The sequence below is a fragment of the Bos indicus genome, chromosome 3 (assembly GCF_029378745.1).
Source record: "Bos indicus isolate NIAB-ARS_2022 breed Sahiwal x Tharparkar chromosome 3, NIAB-ARS_B.indTharparkar_mat_pri_1.0, whole genome shotgun sequence".
Classification (NCBI taxonomy): Eukaryota; Metazoa; Chordata; class Mammalia; order Artiodactyla; family Bovidae; genus Bos; species Bos indicus.
Genome location: NC_091762.1, coordinates 120,120,132 through 120,139,913, shown reverse-complemented (window position 1 = coordinate 120,139,913; position 19,782 = coordinate 120,120,132). Strand labels below are relative to the sequence as shown.

General features: G+C 63.1%; 1 protein-coding gene across 6 annotated transcripts in view; it reads right to left on the bottom strand.

Annotated features, from left to right (window-relative positions):
* Positions 1 to 19,518, bottom strand: part of CROCC2 (ciliary rootlet coiled-coil, rootletin family member 2) — a 68,259-nt gene extending 48,741 nt beyond the window's left edge. For all 6 annotated transcript variants that reach the window (XM_019958043.2, XM_019958044.2, XM_070787065.1 and 3 more), the window contains exons 1-5: positions 19,267 to 19,518; positions 6,199 to 6,349; positions 5,241 to 5,389; positions 2,805 to 2,911; positions 1,380 to 1,545 (exon numbers count right to left, since the gene is read on the bottom strand). In XM_019958043.2, the coding sequence (XP_019813602.2) occupies positions 1,380 to 1,545; positions 2,805 to 2,911; positions 5,241 to 5,389; positions 6,199 to 6,349; positions 19,267 to 19,344 (651 nt within the window). In that variant the 5' untranslated portion in view covers positions 19,345 to 19,518. The remainder of the gene's footprint in view (positions 1 to 1,379; positions 1,546 to 2,804; positions 2,912 to 5,240; positions 5,390 to 6,198; positions 6,350 to 19,266) is intronic.
* Positions 19,519 to 19,782: the final 264 nt, after the last annotated feature.

The following is a 19,782-nucleotide window of genomic DNA, read 5'->3' as shown; positions in this document are numbered from 1 at the left end:
CGTAGGAAGGAGCCCAGGAAGCGTGAGGTGCATGGGGCAGAGGGGAGGGGAGGGGACGGGTGAGGAGGGGTGGAGAAAGGAGGGGTGGGGGGGAGAAGGGAAGGAGGGGAGGAGGGAGGGAGGGGAGGGGAGGAGGAAGGGAGGGAGAGGAGGGGAGGAGCAGAGGAGGGAGTAGGGGAGGGGTGCGGGAGGGGGGACTCGGGCAACTGTGGAAGACAGAACAGCGGCTTCCCCAGACAAAGGGAGAAGGAACCCTGATGAGCAGAAGCAGAATAAACAGAAGTCTGCTGTCGGAGGTCACAGGAAGTCACAGCAGAGAACCCCCAGCGGCCAGAGTGTGATGCCCGCCAGAGGAGTCAGGGGTCAGTGGGTGTTGGCGGGCTGGAAGCCAGGAGACGGAGCCAGGACCTCGTTAAGGTGCTGAGAGAAGCCACTGCCAGCAAGTGGGAGAGGCGTTCAAGGCCAAGGGGGAGTAGAGAGCCTTGATCAGTGGCGCCAGACTGGACCCAGGTCTGCCTCTGGGGCGCCTGTCCCACCATCCAGCTGAGGCTGGGGGTGAGGTGTCCGCCCTGTCTCACTGGCTCCATGGCAGTCCAGCGCCCTGTGAGGACTGATCTGATCGGAAAGGCCGTGCCTTCTCCCCACACCCTCCTGTCCCGGGACAGCTGTCTTGCAGGAAGAGCCATGTCCACAGAGCAGGGGCAGCCCCTGCTCCACCGGGTCCATGTGGGAAGAGCTGGGATGGCTCCTCTGCAGTGGGCTTGTCCGAGGGACCCCCGTGCAGGGTCAGCCTGGACCCGGGGACCACCTCGGCCTCTGCCCCATGGCCAGGGAGAAATCCAGCCCTGGAGGCCGCTGGCAGGCGCTGGGGGGCATCCAGGGCAGATCAGGGAAGGTGCGGCCAGGCACAGGCACGGCTGACAGTCTCAAGTCCTGCCCTACTTCACACTGCGTGTCCTGCAGCTGGCGACCAGCCCGCATGGTCCACACGGCATTGCCGCTGCAGTGAGGCTGAGGCCACAGCCCCGTGCCCTGACCCCAACCAGGGCTGAGGGTTTCGTAAGAGGCCGCGGGGTTCCTGCTGGCCCGGGAGTCCGGCCCACGGAGACTCATCCCTCTGGCACAGGGCAGCCACATGGGGCCCAGGGCTCAGCCCTCACCCGACTTCCCAGTCCAGCCCTGGGCTCCTTCTCAAAGCGGGGGGCTTCCCACCTGGTGTCCCCCACTCCGCAGATGGCTGTGGCCAGGCCGAGCAGGGTCGTGGTGTGGCGGGGGCTGCCACCAGCTCACCCCCTCCCAGTCCTCGCTGTCCACCCCCACGTCAGCCGCGGGCACCGAGCCGGGCGTCGCCCTGCCCATAGGCAGGAGCTGGAGGGCACCTCTCTGTGGGTCCGGCGCTGTGCTTCTCGCAGCTCCAGCTCGGCCCACAGACGGGGCACGCTGCCCGTTGTCCTGGCCAGCTCCTCGGCCAGCCTGTCGTGGGCCTTCCTCAGCTGCTCCAGCTGCTCCCGCAGGAGGGCGTTCACCTGGGAGAGGCTGGTGCTCCTGGATGGGCAGGGATGCGGCAGCGTGATTGTAGGCGGGCAGCCTCCCCTCAGACCCCCAGCCCCCAGACCTCCTGGGCTCAGATGACCCCAGCTTGATTGTGCAGCCCCACCACTCTTAAGTGGTGCTGACTGCCTGCAGTGGCTCCCCCGCGGACAGGGACAGAAAACGGAGGCCAGCTTCAGGTCCCCCTCTGGCACCCCGCCCCGCCCCCGACATATCTGCTGTCCTTTCCTCCCTCCCCGAGCTCCCTGGTTCTGCCCTCACGACTATGGCTGCCGTTCACTCCAGGGTGTGGAGGTGAACCCCAGACCAGCAAGAGGGTCAGGGCTTGGGAGCCCCAGCTGAGGGAACCGGGGCTGGGAGGGAGGCACATTCCTGTCGCGGGGTGGGCTGGGGGGGAGGAGTCAGGTGTGCGCCGGGGAGGGGGCAACCCCTCCGTGACTGTGGGCCTCTCCCCGCAAGGCAGACCTGTGTGTGGCTGCAGTCGGGGACCCCAAACCCTGCAGAGCCCGCACTTCCTGGCCAGGCCGCGAGCCCATGGGGGTTCCTCTGCTCTTCTCCGCTCTGGGGGCTTCAGCCTCTTGGAGGTTTATTTTCTGCAGCCCCTGCCCCTACCCCCCGCTTCTCCAAAACTGGTTTTCAAGATGCTTTTCAGCACTGATCCTTTGCCAGTGTCCCTGAGGAGGAACCAAATCTGGGAAGCATGCCACAGACAGCTTAACCTTCCTGGGTCTGGCGACGGAGCCGCCTTGGGGGCCCCGCCCCGCCTGCCCCCCTCGGCAGGGACCCTGGTGAGACGCTCTTCCCTCCAGGGGCGTGTCCTGGGGCTTGGGGCTCCCTCTGGGGGGCCGGGGGTGACACACAATTACCCACAGTGCTCAAATGAGCCTGGTCGTGACCACAGAGCGGCTTGAAGCCAAAGGGGCCTGGGGGGTCAGGGCTGGAGTGGGAAGAAGAGTGGGACTGGGGGCAACTGAGAGACACCCCAGGACTGGCCAGGCCAACCAAGGCTCACAGGCAGCTCTGGTGCCCTGCTTGTACCACGGGCCAGAACCCCTGCCCCAGCTGGTGTGGGGGTCTGGGGAGGGGCAGGCCAGGGAGCAGACTGAGGCCCAGGTGTGTGGCCCCCGCCCCGCCCTGCTCTGCACCCCCAGCTCTGACTCGGAGTCTCTCTGGAGGAGTCGCCAACAGTCCGGGGCACCTGCCCTGCCGGCAGGCTCCTTGCAGCCCTGCCGGCCGCGCCCGCCCGGCCTCACCTCTGCTCGGCCGCCTCCAGACGGCCCAGGGCGTCCTCCAGGTCCATGCTGCGCTCCAGCTCCGACCTCCGCAGCTGGGCCGTGGTGGCCTGCAGCCGGGCCTGCAGCTGAGAGGGCAATGACCCACCTGGCCGGCTGCTTCCAAGCCCTGCGGGCCGGGCGGCTTGGGCACAGGGCCCTCCCAGGGATGGTGGGAGGCTCCGGGGGTCTCCAGCTGGGTGGGGGTTAGGCTGGGGTCAGGGGTGCGGTCGAGTGGGGTGTGGTCAGAGGGGTCAGGCTGGTGGTGGGCCCCACGGCTGCCCTGCGCCTCGTGCCGCGGCCGGCTGAAGAGGCCCCGCGTCAGGCCAGGTGAGGGGACATGGAGCCGGCCTGCAGTCACCCGCACTGCAGTGAGTACGCGTGGGGTCCCACCCCGCCCCTTCTGCCTGGGCTTGACCCTCTGTCCACCCCAGCCCCTCATCCAGCAGGGGGACAAAGCCACCCCACCATAGGTGGGCCTGCAGCCCCCAGGTGGGTCTGGTGGCAGGGAAGCCCCTGGAACTGGCCCAGACCACCGGTGAGTCTTCAGGGCTGAGCTGACGGCAACCTCGCTCTGAGGGAAAGAGGCTGCTGGAGGCCGGGGGCACCACCCAGATCTGCACCCAGAGCACATTCTGGGGGTCCGAGGAGGGGCTGCAGCAGGCCCAGGGGGCCGGCTGGCGGGGGCTGAGACAGGAAGACCAGGAGCACGGAGGGCCCCCCTGCGGCGGGGCCTGGGGCCCAGGAGGCGGGGAGGGTGGGGCTCCCCTGAGGCCCGCGGAGGGGCTGGGGGACCCGCGGGGGAAGGAGACAGAGGCCTACTGAGCAGTCACGCCCACCCCCACGCCGCCCGCCTGTCTCCTCCGGGGCACTCAGGGAGACCAGGCTCCTCCGTGGTCCGCACAAGGGGTGCCGGATGTGTGCAGGGGGGCGGGCGCGGCCTGGAGCTGGGATCTCACTGACTCACTCGGTTGCCTAATCTGGCTGCAGGGCTTCTGTGGCTTATATTCCCACTGGCCTCTTGTTCCCAACATCTCCCCACCCTGTGCTAGGAAGATGCCCCCACCCCCAGCTCCACACGGGCCGGGGAGGGGGAGGGCAGCGAGCTCATCCAGTGCTTCCGTCCCGCTGGTCCTGCCCGAGGAGCTCCCTGTGGGGGGTGGAGGTGAGGACGGGGTGGGGGACCCCTTCGTGGGGTGGGGGTGAGGATGGGGTGGGGGGGCTCTTGTGAGGCTGGGGGGTGAGGATGGGGGTTGGGGGCCTCTTGTGAGGCTGGGGAGTGAGGACAGGCGTTGGGGCTCCCTTAGTGGGGTGGGGGGCCTCTTGTGGAGCTGGGGGTGAGGACGGGGGGACTTTGTGGGGCTGGGGATGAGGATGGGGGTCTGGGGGCCTCTTGTGGAGCTGGGGATACGGACGTTATCCCTTATCCCCAGGGAGCTCCCTGGGGGGTGGGGTGAGGACCGGGGTCTGGGAGGCCTTCGTGGGATTGGGGATGAGGACAGGGGTGGGGGGCCTTCATGGGGTTGGGGGTGAGGACGGGGGTGGGGGGCCTTCGTGGGGCTGGGGGTGAGGACCAGGGTCCGGGGGGCCCCTTCGTGGGGCTGGGCACACCGCCGACCCCAGGAAGCCCTTAGGACCCTCGAGGAGGCATGGCCAGCTGGGGCCATCACGCTTTCAGCCCCGGTCACTGGTCACACCAGAGAAAGGGCCAGACCGGGTCACCTCTCAGCCCACAGCGCGGCCCTGCATGACTGGGACCTGCGGTGAGCCTATTTCTTCATCTGGGGTCGTCTGTCCCGTCGCATAGAGCAGGGGGCCGTGCAGACACAGGGGCTGTGAACACCCCTGCTGTGGGCCTGCCCCGTCCTGCTCCGAGGCCACGACTTGGGGCGGTGGACACGAGACAGAGGCCCTGCCCAGTGACCTCCATCACCGCTCTGCCTCAGTTTCCCCACCTGCACACCCGGAGGCCCTCCCGGCCGCACAGCTCGGGGCCTAACGGCCTGTTGCTGCAGCCGGTCACCCTGGCAGGCCCTGTTGCCGCCGGGGGCACTGAGGGTGTGTCCAGGGCCTGTCTGTCCACCTCGGCTGTCAGGGGAGAGGCTGGGGTGCAGTCACCTCCTTCCAGCCTGCCCACCTCCCCTTGGCAGGCGTGGCCGCATGCTCGGGCTGGGCAGGGCGCTGGCCCCACGGGTCGGGACTGTCCCGGCCGCCCCCCAGGGCTCTGGGCAGACAGGCACAAGTCATTGCCTAAGCTGGGTCAGGGCCCCTGGGCACCATCCTGCCTCACCTGCCCACTCTAGCCTGAGTTTCTCTCTCTGCGGCACAGGGTTCGGCCATGGCTGGCCACTGTCGTCCCCCTGCTGGCAGGCCCGTGGGTCACCCCAGGGCAGGCTGCCAGGCGCCCTGAGCACTCACCCGCTCATTGACCGTGTGGTACCTGCCGGCCAGCTCGTCCCGCTCGGCGCCCGCCTGGGCCAGTAGGTCCTCCAGCCGGGACAGCTCATCCTGCAGGAGCGTATGTTCCTCCGGCCCGGAGCCCAGGGAAGCCAGGGGCTCCCGCAGCCCTGCAGGTGCAGCAGCAGGGTCAGCCTGTGGCCGTCCAGCCCCGAGTCCGGCAGCCTGTCCACCTGGCCCAGGGGCCCCTGGTGCAGGGAAGCGGCGCCTCCTCTCCTCTGGGTGGGCACATGCCCACTCACGTCTCTCCCCAGTGTAGCCCAAACCAGCACAGCAGAGGGCCTGTGGGGGCAGCCTGGACACTGGGCACCCCTACCCCCGCTGGGCTTGAGAACTGCTGACTCAGGGCTGCAGGGTCCCGTCCCCCCGAGTAGGAAGTGCTGGTCTAAGCACGCAGGGGCTCTCTTGTTCCTTAACATACCCAGCGAGGCCCCTGGCTCCTCTCAGAGGCTGGAGAGGCCCTCACTACCAAAAGGGGTCTCTGAGACCCATGCACGAGGGGTCAGGAGCATGGCCTGGGGCCAGGCTGGTGGCCACAGTGACCGACTGCGAGAGGGCCAGCAGTGGGGCCGGTGGGTGGGGCCGGAGCTCGGGCAGACCGCTGCTCTGCACCTGCGCCTTCCGAGCTCCAGCCTTTAGGATTCTCACTCATCCAGTGAGAAACGAGACTGGCAGTCGCAAGAGTTGCAAACAGAAATGCACGCTGGGTGGGGACGGTCTCCGCGGCTCAGGGGTGAGCACGCTGTGCAGATCAGCTTTTAGCTCCGTGGGTGACTCCGTGGGAGGGTGGGGGTCTCACCCTGGCACAGGACGGTGACAGGCCCGGAGGGGCCAGCCAGGCCAGGGCACAGGGCGGGGAGGGCTCCCTGGGGCTGGACTCCCACCGACCGCCCTGCCGCTCCCCTGGGGTGCCCCTCACCTTGGCGAGGCCCCTCGGCCAGGCTGCCAGCCACAATGTCACGGATGCGGGCAGGCACGGGGATGGGGGAGGCCCGCCAGCGCCCCCCGCGCACGGTCAGCGCCCGATCTTCTCTGCTGGCCGTGGGGCTCAGGACGGTGTCCTCCAGCCTCTGAAAGACACGCGCCGAGAGACCCCTGGGGCTGGCAGGTCCCGGCACCGCTGCCTACCCGCCATGAATCCCCTGGAGTTGGGGCAGGGGTACCACCCCACCCTGGGGAGGACCAGGCGAGGCTGAGGTCCCCCGAGGCCACCTGTGAAGGGGGTAGGCGTCCTGCCCATCCTGGGGGTGCTCAGGTGAGGAAGGGAGAGCGGTCAGGGAGCTCCTAGCCCAGGCTCTGCGCGCCTCTGCGGGGCTGCCCTGACCTCCACCCTGGGTCTCTCCGGGGACGCTGGAAGGCAGAGCCCTCGCCTTTGGCGTCCCTGGAGCAGGCGGTCCCCTGGTTTTCACAGTGGGGTTTGACAGGGAGGGGCCTGAACCCCACCCAGTGGGCCCAGAGCCCCGTGGACAGAGGGGCTGGCAACCAGTAGCAGGACCGGGTTGCACCCACATGGCTTCCTGGAGGACGAGGCCGGCCACCCTGTCCACGGTGAGGGGCCGTGGGGGCCCGGGAACGGGGTGGGGCAGGACTGAGGCGGGGCAGCAAGCGCACAGAGGGCACGGCCTCCGGCCTGGCCCTCCAGAGCAGGTGAGTGGCTGCGGAAGCGCTCTGAACAGGCCTGGGAGCGGTAGCAGACCCGGGGTCCTGGGTCCCCAGAGGCTGGCCCCCGGCTCCCCGGCTCCGGCTGGCACTTGGCCTCGGCCCTGCGGGTTCCTGGCTGCAGGAAGGTGGCCCGCTGGGGGCCTGGGTGCTCTCCAGGGCTGAAGGCAGGGCAGGGCCTTTGCGCTGGGGCCGATCCCAGCCCCGACTATGGGGAGGACGTGTGAACGCCGGGGCCGAGGCAGCCAATTCTGAAGCGGCGTGAGCACTCCTGACATGAGCGCGCGAGGAGTGGTATTGCCCGGGGTCGGGACGTGCCCAGCTGCCCACCGGACGTGACGTTCGCCATGAGGTTCAGGCCATGAGTTCAGGCTGAGGGGGGAACTGGCGGTGGATGTCCTCCCCGGGGGCTCTAGAGCCACAGACTCGGGTCCCCTCACCACCCCTCAGGGCCCAGCGCCCTGTCCTCCAGCAAAAGGAGACCCTTCCCCGAACTCTGCCAAGGCTCCGCCCCGTTCAGGGCGTGGTGTGTAACCGCTGCACAGCCTCTACCTGCCCGCCCTCACCTCCTCTGCCCTCCCTGAAGACCCTCGTGAGGCCGAGACCCCTCACCTGTCTCTGATCTTGGGCCAGGCTGAGGGGACGGAGGGCTTCCTGAGCTCAGCCCTGCCCTCTCGCCATGCCTGGTACAAGCTCAGCCTGATCTGCGCTCCTAGGACCCAAACCTGGCCTCTTCTGCTCAAATCTGCCTGGACAGAAATCCTTCACTTTCATGTCAGTTCCAGGGGGGCTGGGAGTCAGGGTCCGAGCTCATACATGACCCCGGAGAGATCCTGCCCTGCCCGAAGCAGCTCAGTGAGCCGCAGAAACTGAGCCAACCCTGCTGCCCGGCCACGGAGTGAGACCCCAGGAGTGAGACCCCCGGGAGTGAGGACCCGGGAGTGAGGAGCCCGGAGTGAGGACCCCAGAGTGAGGGCCCCGGAGTGAGGGCCCCAGAGTGAGACCCCGGAGTGAGACCCTGGAGTGAGACCCTGGAGTGAGGGCCCTGGAGTGAGCCCCTGGAGTGAGCCCCTGGAGTGACCGTGGAGTGAGACCCTGGAGTGAGACCCTGGAGTGAGGGCCCCGGAGTGAGGACCCCGGAGTGAGGACCCCGGAGTGAGGGCCCTGGACTGAGGGCCCTGGAGTGAGCCCCTGAAGTGAGCCCCTGGAGTGAGACCGTGGAGTGAGACCCTGGAGTGAGACCCTGGAGTGAGGGCCCTGGAGTGAGCCCCTGGAGTGAGCCCCTGGAGTGAGACCGTGGAGTGAGACCCTGGAGTGAGGGCCCCGGAGTGAGGACCCCGGAGTGAGGACCCCGGAGTGAGGGCCCCGGACTGAGGGCCCTGGACTGAGGGCCCTGGAGTGAGCCCCTGGAGTGAGACCGTGGAGTGAGACCCTGGAGTGAGACCCTGGAGTGAGGACCCCGGAGTGAGGACCTCGGAGTGAGTCCCTGGAGTGAGACCCTGGAGTGAGGGCCCCGGAGTGAGGACCCCGGAGTGAGGACCCCGGAGTGAGGGCCCTGGACTGAGGGCCCTGGAGTGAGCCCCTGCAGTGAGCCCCTGCAGTGAGACCGTGGAGTGAGACCCTGGAGTGAGACCCTGGAGTGAGGACCCCGGAGTGAGGACCTCGGAGTGAGTCCCTGGAGTGAGTCCCTGGAGTGAGGGCCCCGGAGTGAGGACCCCGGAGTGAGACCCCGGAGTGAGGACCCCAGAGTGAGGACCCCGGAGTGAGGAGCCCGGAGTGAGGACCCCGGAGTGAGACCCCAGAGTGAGACCCTGGAGTGAGGAGCCCGGAGTGAGGAGCCCGGAGTGAGGAGCCCGGAGTGAGACCCCGGAGTGAGGAGCCCGGAGTGAGGACCCTGGAGTGAGGACCCTGGAGTGAGACCCTGGAGTGAGGAGCCTGGAGTGAGGAGCCTGGAGTGAGGAGCCTGGGGTGAGGACCCTGGAGTGAGGAGCCTGCAGTGAGGAGCCTGGGGTGAGATCCTGGAGTGAGGACCCTGGAGTGAGGAGCCTGGGGTGAGGACCCTGGAGTGAGGAGCCTGCAGTGAGGACCCTGGAGTGAGATCCTGGAGTGAGGACCCTGGAGTGAGGAGCCTGGAGTGAGACCCTGGAGTGAGGAGCCCGGAGTGAGGACCCAGGGGTGAGGAGGCAGCTCCCCCTCCCCTGCTGTGGGCACTGCCTCCCCTGGGCAGCACCTTCGCTGCACCTCTCAGCATGACCGGTGTGTGGTAAGCACCCTCCCTGGGCTGAGAGAGGGGAGGAGATGCGGGCAGCCCCTTCCGGGCCCAGCCAGGGAGGGGGCGCCAAGACCACCAAGACCTGCCCGGTCCTCCAGGAAGGCGAGGCCGCAGGCAGGCGCTGAGCCGCGGTCCTCCCTGAGGGGTCACGTCCAGGAAGCCTCCTCCTAGGCCAGGAAGGCCCCGGCCCGAGGCCCCCCTCCCCGCGCCCTCCCTGCGCTAACGGGAAAGAGCCGCGGCACAGGCTTGACTCATTCCTAACAGTTACAGAGGGTCACTTATTAGCCGGGGCGTCCCCGGAGGAGCTGGGGGCGTAATGGGTTCCAGCTGCGGCCGGGTGCCTGCGATGGGCCGCGGCCCAGATGGAGCCGCTGCGGGGGTGCGCGGAGGCCCTCAGGCCGCCCCCTCCCCCACCCCCAGCGCCCCTCCCCCTCCCCGCCCCTCCCCCCAACCCCTGCAGAAACCCCGGGGGCGGCAGGGAGGGGCCCCAAGTTGGAGGGACGTCCAGCCAGGGCGTGCCCCTGGGCCTGCGCTTGGCTTGGACCCCTCGGTCAGCCACCTCCTTGCCCTCGGGAGACCCCGCGACTCCACCTACAGTTCTGTGGGCCGGGGGCCACCTCCGGGTTTTGGTCTGTCCCCGGGGTAGGCTGTCCTCCTGTGACCTGGAGTGCACTGGGAAAGTTCCAGAAGGCCCCTGGCAGCAATCTCAGCGGTCAGAGAGGACAGCAGGGCTGGGCCTCAGCCTCCCAGAAGACCCCAGACCCGCCGTGGAGCTTGCCCATGTGCCCAGGGCCTTCTCCCCGTCAGCTCAGCCTGCCTCTGAGGACCCCGGGAGGACACAGCCTCCGTGTGACGCCACCAGCAGGAGACCCAGTGGGACGGCCACCTCTTGATTCCTCACTGCCACCCTCCGCGTGCGGCTGTATGGACGGGGAGGGCCTCCAGCCCGAGGATCATGGGCTTCCCGTCCGCCCACCCGAGGTCAAGGGGAACTCCCCTCTAGAGATGGGCAGGGTCCCTGCTGTGCCCCGGCCAGCTCGCTGCCCAGCCCAGGCCCGTCACCTGCCGTCGTGAGCCTTGTGCTCTCAGCTTTGAAAATGGGGGGAGGGGGGTCCCAGGGACCCGGGGGCTGCGGCTCCGTGGAGGGTGGGGGTTGCTTCCCTGGGACCCCAATTTTCACAGACTTGAGGGGGCTCGGAGGCAGATGCCGCTGAAGAACAGAGAGGGAGGTCAGGCAGAGCAGGCTCACTGTCCCCGTTGCTGGTGCCCAGCCTCGGGCCCCGAGGGCCCCCTCTGAATCGGGGGTCTGCACAGGCACACAGGTCCACAGAGATGGGGGGACTTGCAAAAGGAGCCCCGCGCTTCCGGGGGCGGTGAGGCTGCTGCACACCCAGAGCCGGGCTAGGGAGACCCCTGGGTGGGCCAAGGTGGGTCCAGAAGGGCCCAGTGGTGAGGCAGGGAGGGCGGCCAGAAGCCCCGTCGGGTCACCCTGCGAGAGCGGGAGAGCGGCGGGGACCTCGGATCAGCCCGGACAGAGGCAGTCTCGGGGGCAGGAGCCCGGTGAGTGAGGGTGTCCGACGGTGGCGGCCCGGCCTGCCGGCGGGGTTAGCGGCGGCGGAGCTGCAACAGCGCCACCGTGTGGCCGCGAGGGGTGCTGCAGAAGCTGTGGCTGCCCCCGCTCTGGGAAGGAGGCTGGGACCCCCACCCCCAGAGCAGCGGGAATGGAGGGGCTCCCTTGTCTGTGGACAAAAGGGTGAAGCGAGAAGCGCGGCGCTCCTTCAGGGTTCTCAGCACATTTATATGTGTTGTCTCCACCTGAGAAGGCAGCTCAGGGTCGCGCATCTACAACAGCAGTGGTGGTGTCAGGACCTGCCCTGGACGCCCCGCCCCCCCGCCCCGCAGCGGCCAGGAGGCAGGACTCCGCAGGCATGCTGGCCTGGGGTCTCCCCACCTTGGCGGCAGGGGAACAGGGACAGTCTGGGGCCACCCCAGCCCGCTCTCCTTCTCTGCCCCTGCCCCTCCCTCCTCTTCTGCCCCGGGCACTCCCACGGGGCCCCCTGCACCCCAGGGCTGGGCACAGCCTGAAGAACACACCCGAGGATGGGGCGTCCAGTCAAATCCAGCCCCGGACGTCGGCTTGCCCTCCTTCTGTGGCTTGGCTTGCGGCACAGAGGGCCCTGTGCCCGGGTGGCCACCTGCCAGGCTGCACTTCCTTAGGAGAAAGAGCCTCTCTGTGTCCGGGATAACACCTGGCCCCGCCATGCTGCGTCTCAGGACCGCCCGGTCCTGGTCTCTGGGGCCCTGGGCACCACCCCAGGAGCTGAGTCAGTAGTGTGGTCCTCAAGAGGAACAATGGGGCAGTCCTTGCCAGGCCTGAAACCAGGCACTGAGAAGGTGGGGGACAGCATTTCGTTCACCTCTGCACCCACACCCCCAGCCCCCAGCCCCATCAGCGCTTGGCACGTAAGCAGGCTCGTCGGACACGGGTCAGCACCAGGATGACTGAAAACCAAGTCCACAGTCTGAATCACTGACTGAAGGGACGCGGGTCCAGGACGCTGGGGAGGCCAGCGTCCGGCCGGTCCTGGCTGCTCCCGTGTCCCGGTGCCCACACAGGCTTCCTGGAGCAGGTGGCACACGGTGCCCACACAGGCTTCCTGGAGCAGGTGGCATTTGAGTTGGACCTTGAAGGGTAAGAGTCCACCAGCCAGATGGGACTCTGATCAGGAGTCTGGGAAGAGGCAGAGGCAGCGATGTGGGCATCCAGTCTGTGTCTGTGCGGGGCGGGGGGCGGAGGATGCGGGGATACAGGAGAGGTGGCTGGTGGCTTGAACTTCTGCTGAGGACTGTGGGGCCCCATCCTCATTTCTGAGCCAGGAAGGGGGACGTGGCCCGTCTGATGAGTGCAGCGACCCTGGCTGCCGTCCACACAAGGCTTGGCCACACCCTGGCACTCTCAGATCCTTCCAGCTCTTGTCCCATGCATGGGCCCTCCCTCACCCAGACTTTGGGAAGCCCCCAGACCACCCGTCTCCCCCTCGTACAGATGGGGACCCTGTGGCAGAGACAGAGGCAGAACACAGACCCCATCACTGGCCCCCGACCCCCTGCTGGCACCGCCTCCTTTCCCCTGGAGCCTTTCCCTTCCTCCCCTCCCCCTCAGCACCCCCCCAACTTTGGAATCTTAAACCAAAAATGAAATGGAGGACGCAGGAGGGCGCTGGGAGCCAGCACTCACTTTGCAGTGTCTAGAACAGCCATCAGACTGTGACGTGCCTACTGAGGACAGAAGACCCTCGGGGGCGGTGGACCAGACGGACTGGCACTCCGGAGGTGGGCGGTGGGGCCACCCGCATGAGGGTGGGTCCTCTCCGTTTGCAAGGTCAGCGACAGAGCACTTTGAAGATGCCTTGGCCTGGAACGACCCTCTGAACAGGGTTGGGTTCTCAGCTACCATCATTTTAAAAACAGTAAGCAACCCAACGGGTCAAACACCCAGGAGCAATTGTAGTAGTAAAACGTGCCAGGCCTCTCCATTGAGAATGACACTGAGTAAAATTGGCAGAAACATAAATGGAAGAACGGGTTCTGTCTGTGAATTGGAAGACTTGAGCCCCCTCAAATTGATCTATAGATTCAATGAAATCCGAGTCCAAACTCCAGCAATGTTTTTAGCTTGTAGAAATTAACAAACTGATTCGAAAATGCATATGGAAAAATGTGAAAATGTTAGTCACTCAGTTGTGTTCAACTCTTTGCAATCACGTGGACTGTAGCCCTCCAGGTTCCTCTGCCCTTGGGATTTCTCAGGCCAAAATACCGGAGTGAGTAGCCGGTATTGGAGAAATTAACAGACTGATTTGAAAATTCCTATGGGAGAGGCAAAATTATGGAGGGAATCAGGAAGAAGAACAAAGCTTATGCTCCCAGGCGTGGAGACGTGTCACGGATCCACAGTGACGAGGGTAGGGTGGCGTTGGTGTAAGGACCACCCGACCCGTGGAAGAGCGTATATGCACACGCCCAGACGTGTGCACACGCTGGGTGGTGACAGATGACACGCGGGGCCTTGGAAGCTGGTGTGGTTTTCAAAGTGGAGCCAGGTTGCCTGGCTATTCACATAGAAGGGAACGCATGGTGGGCCCCACCTCACGCCACGCAGAGATGGGTTCAGGATAGATTGCGTGTCTAACTGTGAGTGTAACACAATAAAACCTTTAAGAGAAAGCGTGGAAGAACGTCTTTGTGACCTTGGAGTAGGCCCAGTGTGTTTCTTCAATAGGTCACGAGCAGCACGAACCTAAGGGGGAAAGTGGCAGGTGGTGCCTGAACTGCTGCTCAGAAGCACCGTCAGGAGGGCCAAAGGCGCGCAGGAGACATTTGCAGCGCACACGTTCAATAAAGGGCCGCCTCCAGATTACGCGATCAAACCCAGATCAATAATAAGCAGCGAAGGCGCCCCAGAGCACAGCTGGGCACGATGCAGAGCAGACCCCTCGCAGAGGGCGATGCCCACAGGGCCAGGAAACCAGGAGTGCGCTCAGCTCCACTGGTCGCTGGGTCAGTGGCGACCAGAGTCGTATGTGCTCTCCCTGTGCCTGCGTGGTGCTCGGTTGCTCGGTCGTGCCCGACTCTCTGTGACCCCGTGGACTGTAGCCCACCAGGCTCCTCTGCCCTTGGGATTCTCCAGGCAAGGGTACTGGAGTGGGTCGCCATACCCTCCTCCAGGGGATCTTCCTGACCCAGGGATTGAACCCAGGTCTCCTGCGGCTTCTGCACTGCAGGTGGATTCTTTACCCTTGAGCCACCGGCCAAGCCCTGTGATATCCCTGTATGTTCACCATAATGGCTGAATAGGAAAAGGACAGGAAATGCCAAGTGCTGGGGAGGATGTTGAGCTGTGCACTCAGGATGCCTGTATGTTTTTGTGTGCACGCAACACGCCAACCAGAGATGAAAAGGATATCCAGTGAGTTTTCATCACAAAGGCCAGTTTCCAGAATAGGGGCTTCTGCTCTCACTGCCACACTTTGAGGATGATGACTTTTCCAACCGGCCGCCTGTCCACCACGCCCACCCACCCGCTCAACTGTCTACCACCATTTGTATGACGGTACCCACACGACTATCCCTTTATTCCTTCGTCCGCTAATCCTGAGCTCAGCAGACTCCATCTGCAGGCCAGATTCAGGCCTGCCAGTTGTTCGTAAGTAAACTTTCTGGGAAAATCACCCCACCCATTTGCACACACACTGTCCATGGCTGTCTTCATGCTCTAACGTCAGAGGTGAGCTGTTGCTACAGAAACCTCATGATTTCCAAAGCCTATATATATATTTACCTAGAAATGAAGTTTATGTAATTGCTGGATAGAGAGTGGAGGGGTGGGCAGGCAGGGAATTGCTTTACGAAATGCTCCTGTGGAGAGTGGAGGAGCAGACTTGGTGCCTCGGTGATGTGGGGTCCAGCCCCATGACCGTCACCTGCCAGCCTTGGTTCCCCCCTCCCTCAAGGAAATTCCTACCTCACTGGTGGTGAGTTGGGGGGGCATGGGATACAGGTGATGAGAACCATATGGCCACAGGACTGGAAAAGGTCAGTTTTCATTTCAATCACAAAGGCAATGCCAAAGAATGATCAAACTACCGCACAATTGCACTCATTTCACACACCAGCAAAGTAATGCTCAAAATCTGTCAAGCTAGGCTTCAACACTATGTGAACTGAGAACCTCCAGATATTCAAGCTGGATTTAGAAAAGGCAGACGAACCAAAGATCAAATTGCCAACATCCATTGGGTCATAGAAAAAGCAAGGGAATTCCAGAAGAACATCTACTGCTTCACTGACTATGCTAAAGCCTCTGATTGTGTGAATCACAACAAACTGTGGAAAATTCTTGGAGAGATGGGAATACCGGAGCCACCTGACCTGCCTCCTGAGAAACCTGTATGCAGGTCAAGAAGCACCAGTTAGAACTGGACATGGAACAACAGACTGGTTCTAAATTTGGAAAGGAGTATGTCAGGGCTGTATATTGTCACCCTGCTTATTTAACTTCTATGCAGAGTACATCATGTGAAATGCCAGACTGGATGAAGGACAAGCTGGAATCAAGATTGCTGGGAGAAATATCAGTAACCTTAGATATGCAGATGATACCACTCTAACGGCAGAAAGTGAAGAGGAACTAAAGAGCCTCTTGATGAGGGTGAAAAAGGAGAGTGAAAAAGCTGGCTTAAAACTCAATATTCAAAAAACTAAGATCATGGCATCTGGTCCCATCACTTCATGGCAAATAGAAGGGGAAAAAGTGGAAAGAGTGACAGATTTTATATTCTTGGGCTCCAAAATCACGGCAGACAGTGACTGAAGCCATGAAATTAAAAGACGCGTGCTCCTTGGAAGGAAAGTTGTGACAAACCTAGACACATATTAAAAAGCAGAGACATCACTTTCCAATAAAGGTCAGTCTAGTCAAAGCTATGGTTTTTCCCGTAGTCATGTATGGATGTGAGAGTTGGACCATAAAGAAGGCTGAGTGCCAAAGAATTGATGCTTTTGAACTGTGGTGTTAGAGAAGACTCTTGAGAGTCCCTTGGACTGCAAGGAGATCCAACCAGTCCATCTTAAGGGAAATCAGTTCTGAATATTCATTGGAAGCACTGATGATGAAGCTGAAGCTCCAGTACTTTGGCCACCTGCTACAAAGAGCCAATTCATTGGAAAAGACTCTGATGCTGGGAAAGATTGGAGGCGGGAGGAGAAGGGGAAGACAGAGGATGAGATGGTTGGATGGCATCATCGACTCAGTGAACATGAATTTGAGCAAGTTCCAGGAGTTGGTGAAGGACCAGGAAGCCTGGCGTGCTGCAGTCCATGGGGTCCCAAAGAGTCGGACACGACTTAGTGACAGAACAACACTAACTAAGTAGGTCAACCAAACGCAGGGCAACAAATATTGCCTGACTGCACCCGGATGAGGCCCTAGAGCAGTGCCATCCGTAGTGATAGAAAACGGGACGGGCACCAGGGCCGGGGGTGGGTGGGGAGTCAGTGTTAATGGGAGCAGAGCTCAGTCTGGGGAGATGAAAAACTCCTGGAGACGCTGGTGGTGGTGCTTGCACGATGTGAGTGGACTTAATGCCATTGAACTGTGCGCTTTAAAGCGGTGAAAATGGTAAACTTTGTGTGTATATAATTTACCACCATTTTTTTTTCTGGAGAAGGCAATGGCAACCCCCTCCAGTATTCTTGCCTGGAAAATCCCACGGACAGAGGAGCCTGGTGGGCTACAGTCCATGGGGTCGCAAAGAGTTGAACGTGACTGAGCATGCACACACACGTATATATAATTTACTACAGTTTTTTAAGTAAAATTTTTTTTAAAAAACAAAGAAGACTAAATCACTAAAGAAGAGCTAAACACATGTCTCAAAAATTGAGAAGAACAACAATCCAAAGAACTGAAAAGCTAAGGAAGAATAAATACACAAATCAATGAAACGGAAGACAAACACCATAAAGGGCACCCACAGCCAGCAGTATCAGCAATGAAAACTGTCGATCGGGGGTGACTTACTCATCCGGGCCTGCCAGGGACTCGCTTGAACTTCACCCCAAAGTCCTGGGTCCCCAGGGACTCCTGGGTCTCAAACCCCCGGCACCGAGGGGCGGGAGATTGCCCTGCCTCGAACTTTCAGGCTTCAGAACGACAGCGAGAGGAAGTTAGGAACAACTTCGGGCAGCAAACTTGAAAACTGACATATAATGGACAAGTTCTTAGAAAACACCACGACTCAAAACGTAGTGCAAAAGAAAGAGTCTGAACCTTTCTGAAACTTCTGACGGAATTGGGTCTAGAATCACAGATCTTCCTCCCCAGGGCTCCTCTGTCCGTCGGCCGGCTTTGTCCACCTGCTCTGGTCCAGACCCTCAGAGAGTCCAGCTCTGAGTGTGGGTGGGGGGCTGGAAGGGGCTCAGGGAGAAGCTGGGGTGGGCAGCGGCTCTGGCTGCAGCGAGCGGGTGTCTGGGGCTCTGGGGGCGGGGGAGCCCCTTCAGGTCTTGTCCCACGCATGTGAGCCCCGTCCCCAGGCGGCGCCTTGCCTGGGCCCCTCGGTTTCTGTCTGCAGCCAGAGGGCTGGAGGAGCCATCTCTCCTGCCATCTGTCTGGGCCGCCTGTCTGGGTGCCTTTGGCGCCCGCCCGCCCGTCTGCTCGCCCACGAGTAATTGCCCTGAGATCTCAATCACTGCCATGCAGATGACAGGTGCTGGCGGGCGGGCTGTGCACACCTGCCAGGGCTCCCCACGGCTTTCAGATGAGAGCGTCCCGTGGGCAGAGGGAGCTGGGCAGCCTCATGTGCCACGCACCGCTGCCCACTGCTGGACGTGGGCACCATCCTGTGTTTCTCCCTCAAACCAGCATGTAGCCACGGCGACTTCAGCTCTCAAGCTCTACTTTCCTGGACTCCCAAGGGGTGATAGGTTCCCCCTCCCAGTGAGGGGCTGCCTGCCTGGGGAACGGGGGTGTGAGCCGCCCTGCCTCCCCCGCCCCGCCCCTGCCTGGTTGCCAGCTCTCAGCGCGTCGGAGCACTGGCCTCACGGAGCCAGGCAGACAGTCCACCAGGGCCAGTGCGCTCGCCTTGTGCATCAGCTGATTCAAATATCCTGCCGTTGCCCCTGCCCGTCCCGGGTGTGCACACACGGCCCCACTGTGTGATCTAATCATCAGCACAGCTGTGGGCCGGGACTCTTCCCTGGGGACCCGTCACCCCCTACAGCATAGTTCTGAGCTTCTCGTCACTGGGTTAATAAACGGCTGAGTGAGCTGGTTCCCAGGGGTTCACTGAGATCCCGGGGGTGAGGCAGGGTAGGGACGGGCTGGCTGTAGAGGCTGGAGCCAGGTGACAGCGGGGGTCGGGGTGCGGGGCTCTTAAGGGGCTGGGATGGCAGGGCTGGGCACTGGGCTGCAGGTCTGGAGTGAAGGGGGGGCGTCAGGGGTGACGCCCAGGTGCTGTGGTTTTTGTCACCCAGGTGGGGGCCATAAAGGGAGACAGAACCAGGACTTCTGGGCCTCACAGAACAGACCCTAGAGCAGACCACACCCACAGCTGGGCCCACAGCTCTCCAGGAAGGCCCGCTGACTCCCACACTTTGCCACCAAGGCAGCAGTGAGCCAGACTGTTGGGGTGGGAGGGTCCTCCATCTCCCCCACCCCCAGTGTGCAGGCAGCTGGCCCGGGGCGCAGAGAAGGGGGCTGGCTGCCCGAGTTCATACAGCACAGATCGGGGGGCTGGGGCTAGGCTCAGGTCCCCAGCCTCCAGTTCAGACTCTCCCCAGGCTCTGTCCTATTGGAGTCTGCACGTGTGTGCACCTGTGTGTGTGCTCGTGTGTCTGTGTGTGCGCCTGCGTGTGTGCTTGTGTGTCTGTGTGTGCGCCTGTGTGTGTGCTCGTGTGTGTGTGCACCTGCGTGTGTGCTCGTGTGTGTGTGTCCGTGTGTTCCTGTGTGTATGTGTGCCTGTGTCTGTGTGTGTGCTCGTGTGTCTGTGTGTGCGCCTGTGTGTGTGCTCATGTGTCTGTGTGTGCGCCTGTGTGTGTGCTCGTGTGTGTGTGCACCTGCGTGTGTGCTCGTGTGTGTGTGTCCGTGTGTTCCTGTGTGTGTGTGTGCTCGTGTGTCTGTGTGTGCGCCTGTGAGTGTGCTCATGTGTCTGTGTGTGCACCTGCGTGTGTGCTCGTGTGTGTGTGTCTGTGTGTTCCTGTGTGTGTGTGTGTGTGCTTGTGTCTCTGTGTGTGCTCGTGTCTGTGTGTGCACCTGTGTGTGCTCGTGTCTGTGTGTGCAGCTGTGTGTACGCTCGTGTATGTGTGCGCGTGTGTTCCTGTGTGTGTGTGTGTATCTGGGCACGCACTCACTCTATGTCTGCGCTGACCACGTGAGCACGTGGAAAGTACCCCTTGCAGCTGGGGAGGTGTGGCCCTTCTGTGCAGGGTCCCTTGCCTCCCAAGGGGCCTTCAGCCCCTGTGCCCAGGAGGGTGCTGGAGGGCGGCCACAGCACTGACCTTGATCACGGCGTCCAGCCCCAGCCGGGACCGCTCGGCGGAGTCCCCGTTGCCTGGCTCACTGGAGGCAGAACTCATCACGGGCTGGTGCACAGGACCCAAGAGAAAGCAGGGGCTCTGCGGCCCGAGACTCTCCTCCTGGACCCTGGCCGGGCCGGGACCTGCGTTTGTGTACTGGCCCTACACCCCGGCAGCACCTGGCTCCTCTGTCCTGGACGCCCAGCTGCCCCTCTGAGTTGGCAGGACAGTGTGGCTGACTGAACCCATAGGCGTTGCTGCAGCAACCAGGACGCAGAGGGCTTGGTTTCCCTGGAAACAGGAGGGCGGCTCTGTTGCCATGGGGACCAAGGAACGCTGTTGTCTGGTAGTCGATTCCCTGGAGACCTGGAGACGCCCTGGGTGACGCTGTCTACCTGAGTGACCACATGGGGGAGGGGCTGGCCTCTCCCCCAGACCCCCACCCATGCAGGGAAGGGCCCTAGCCCTCCGCTGGGCAGTTGCTTGGGGGCCACACAG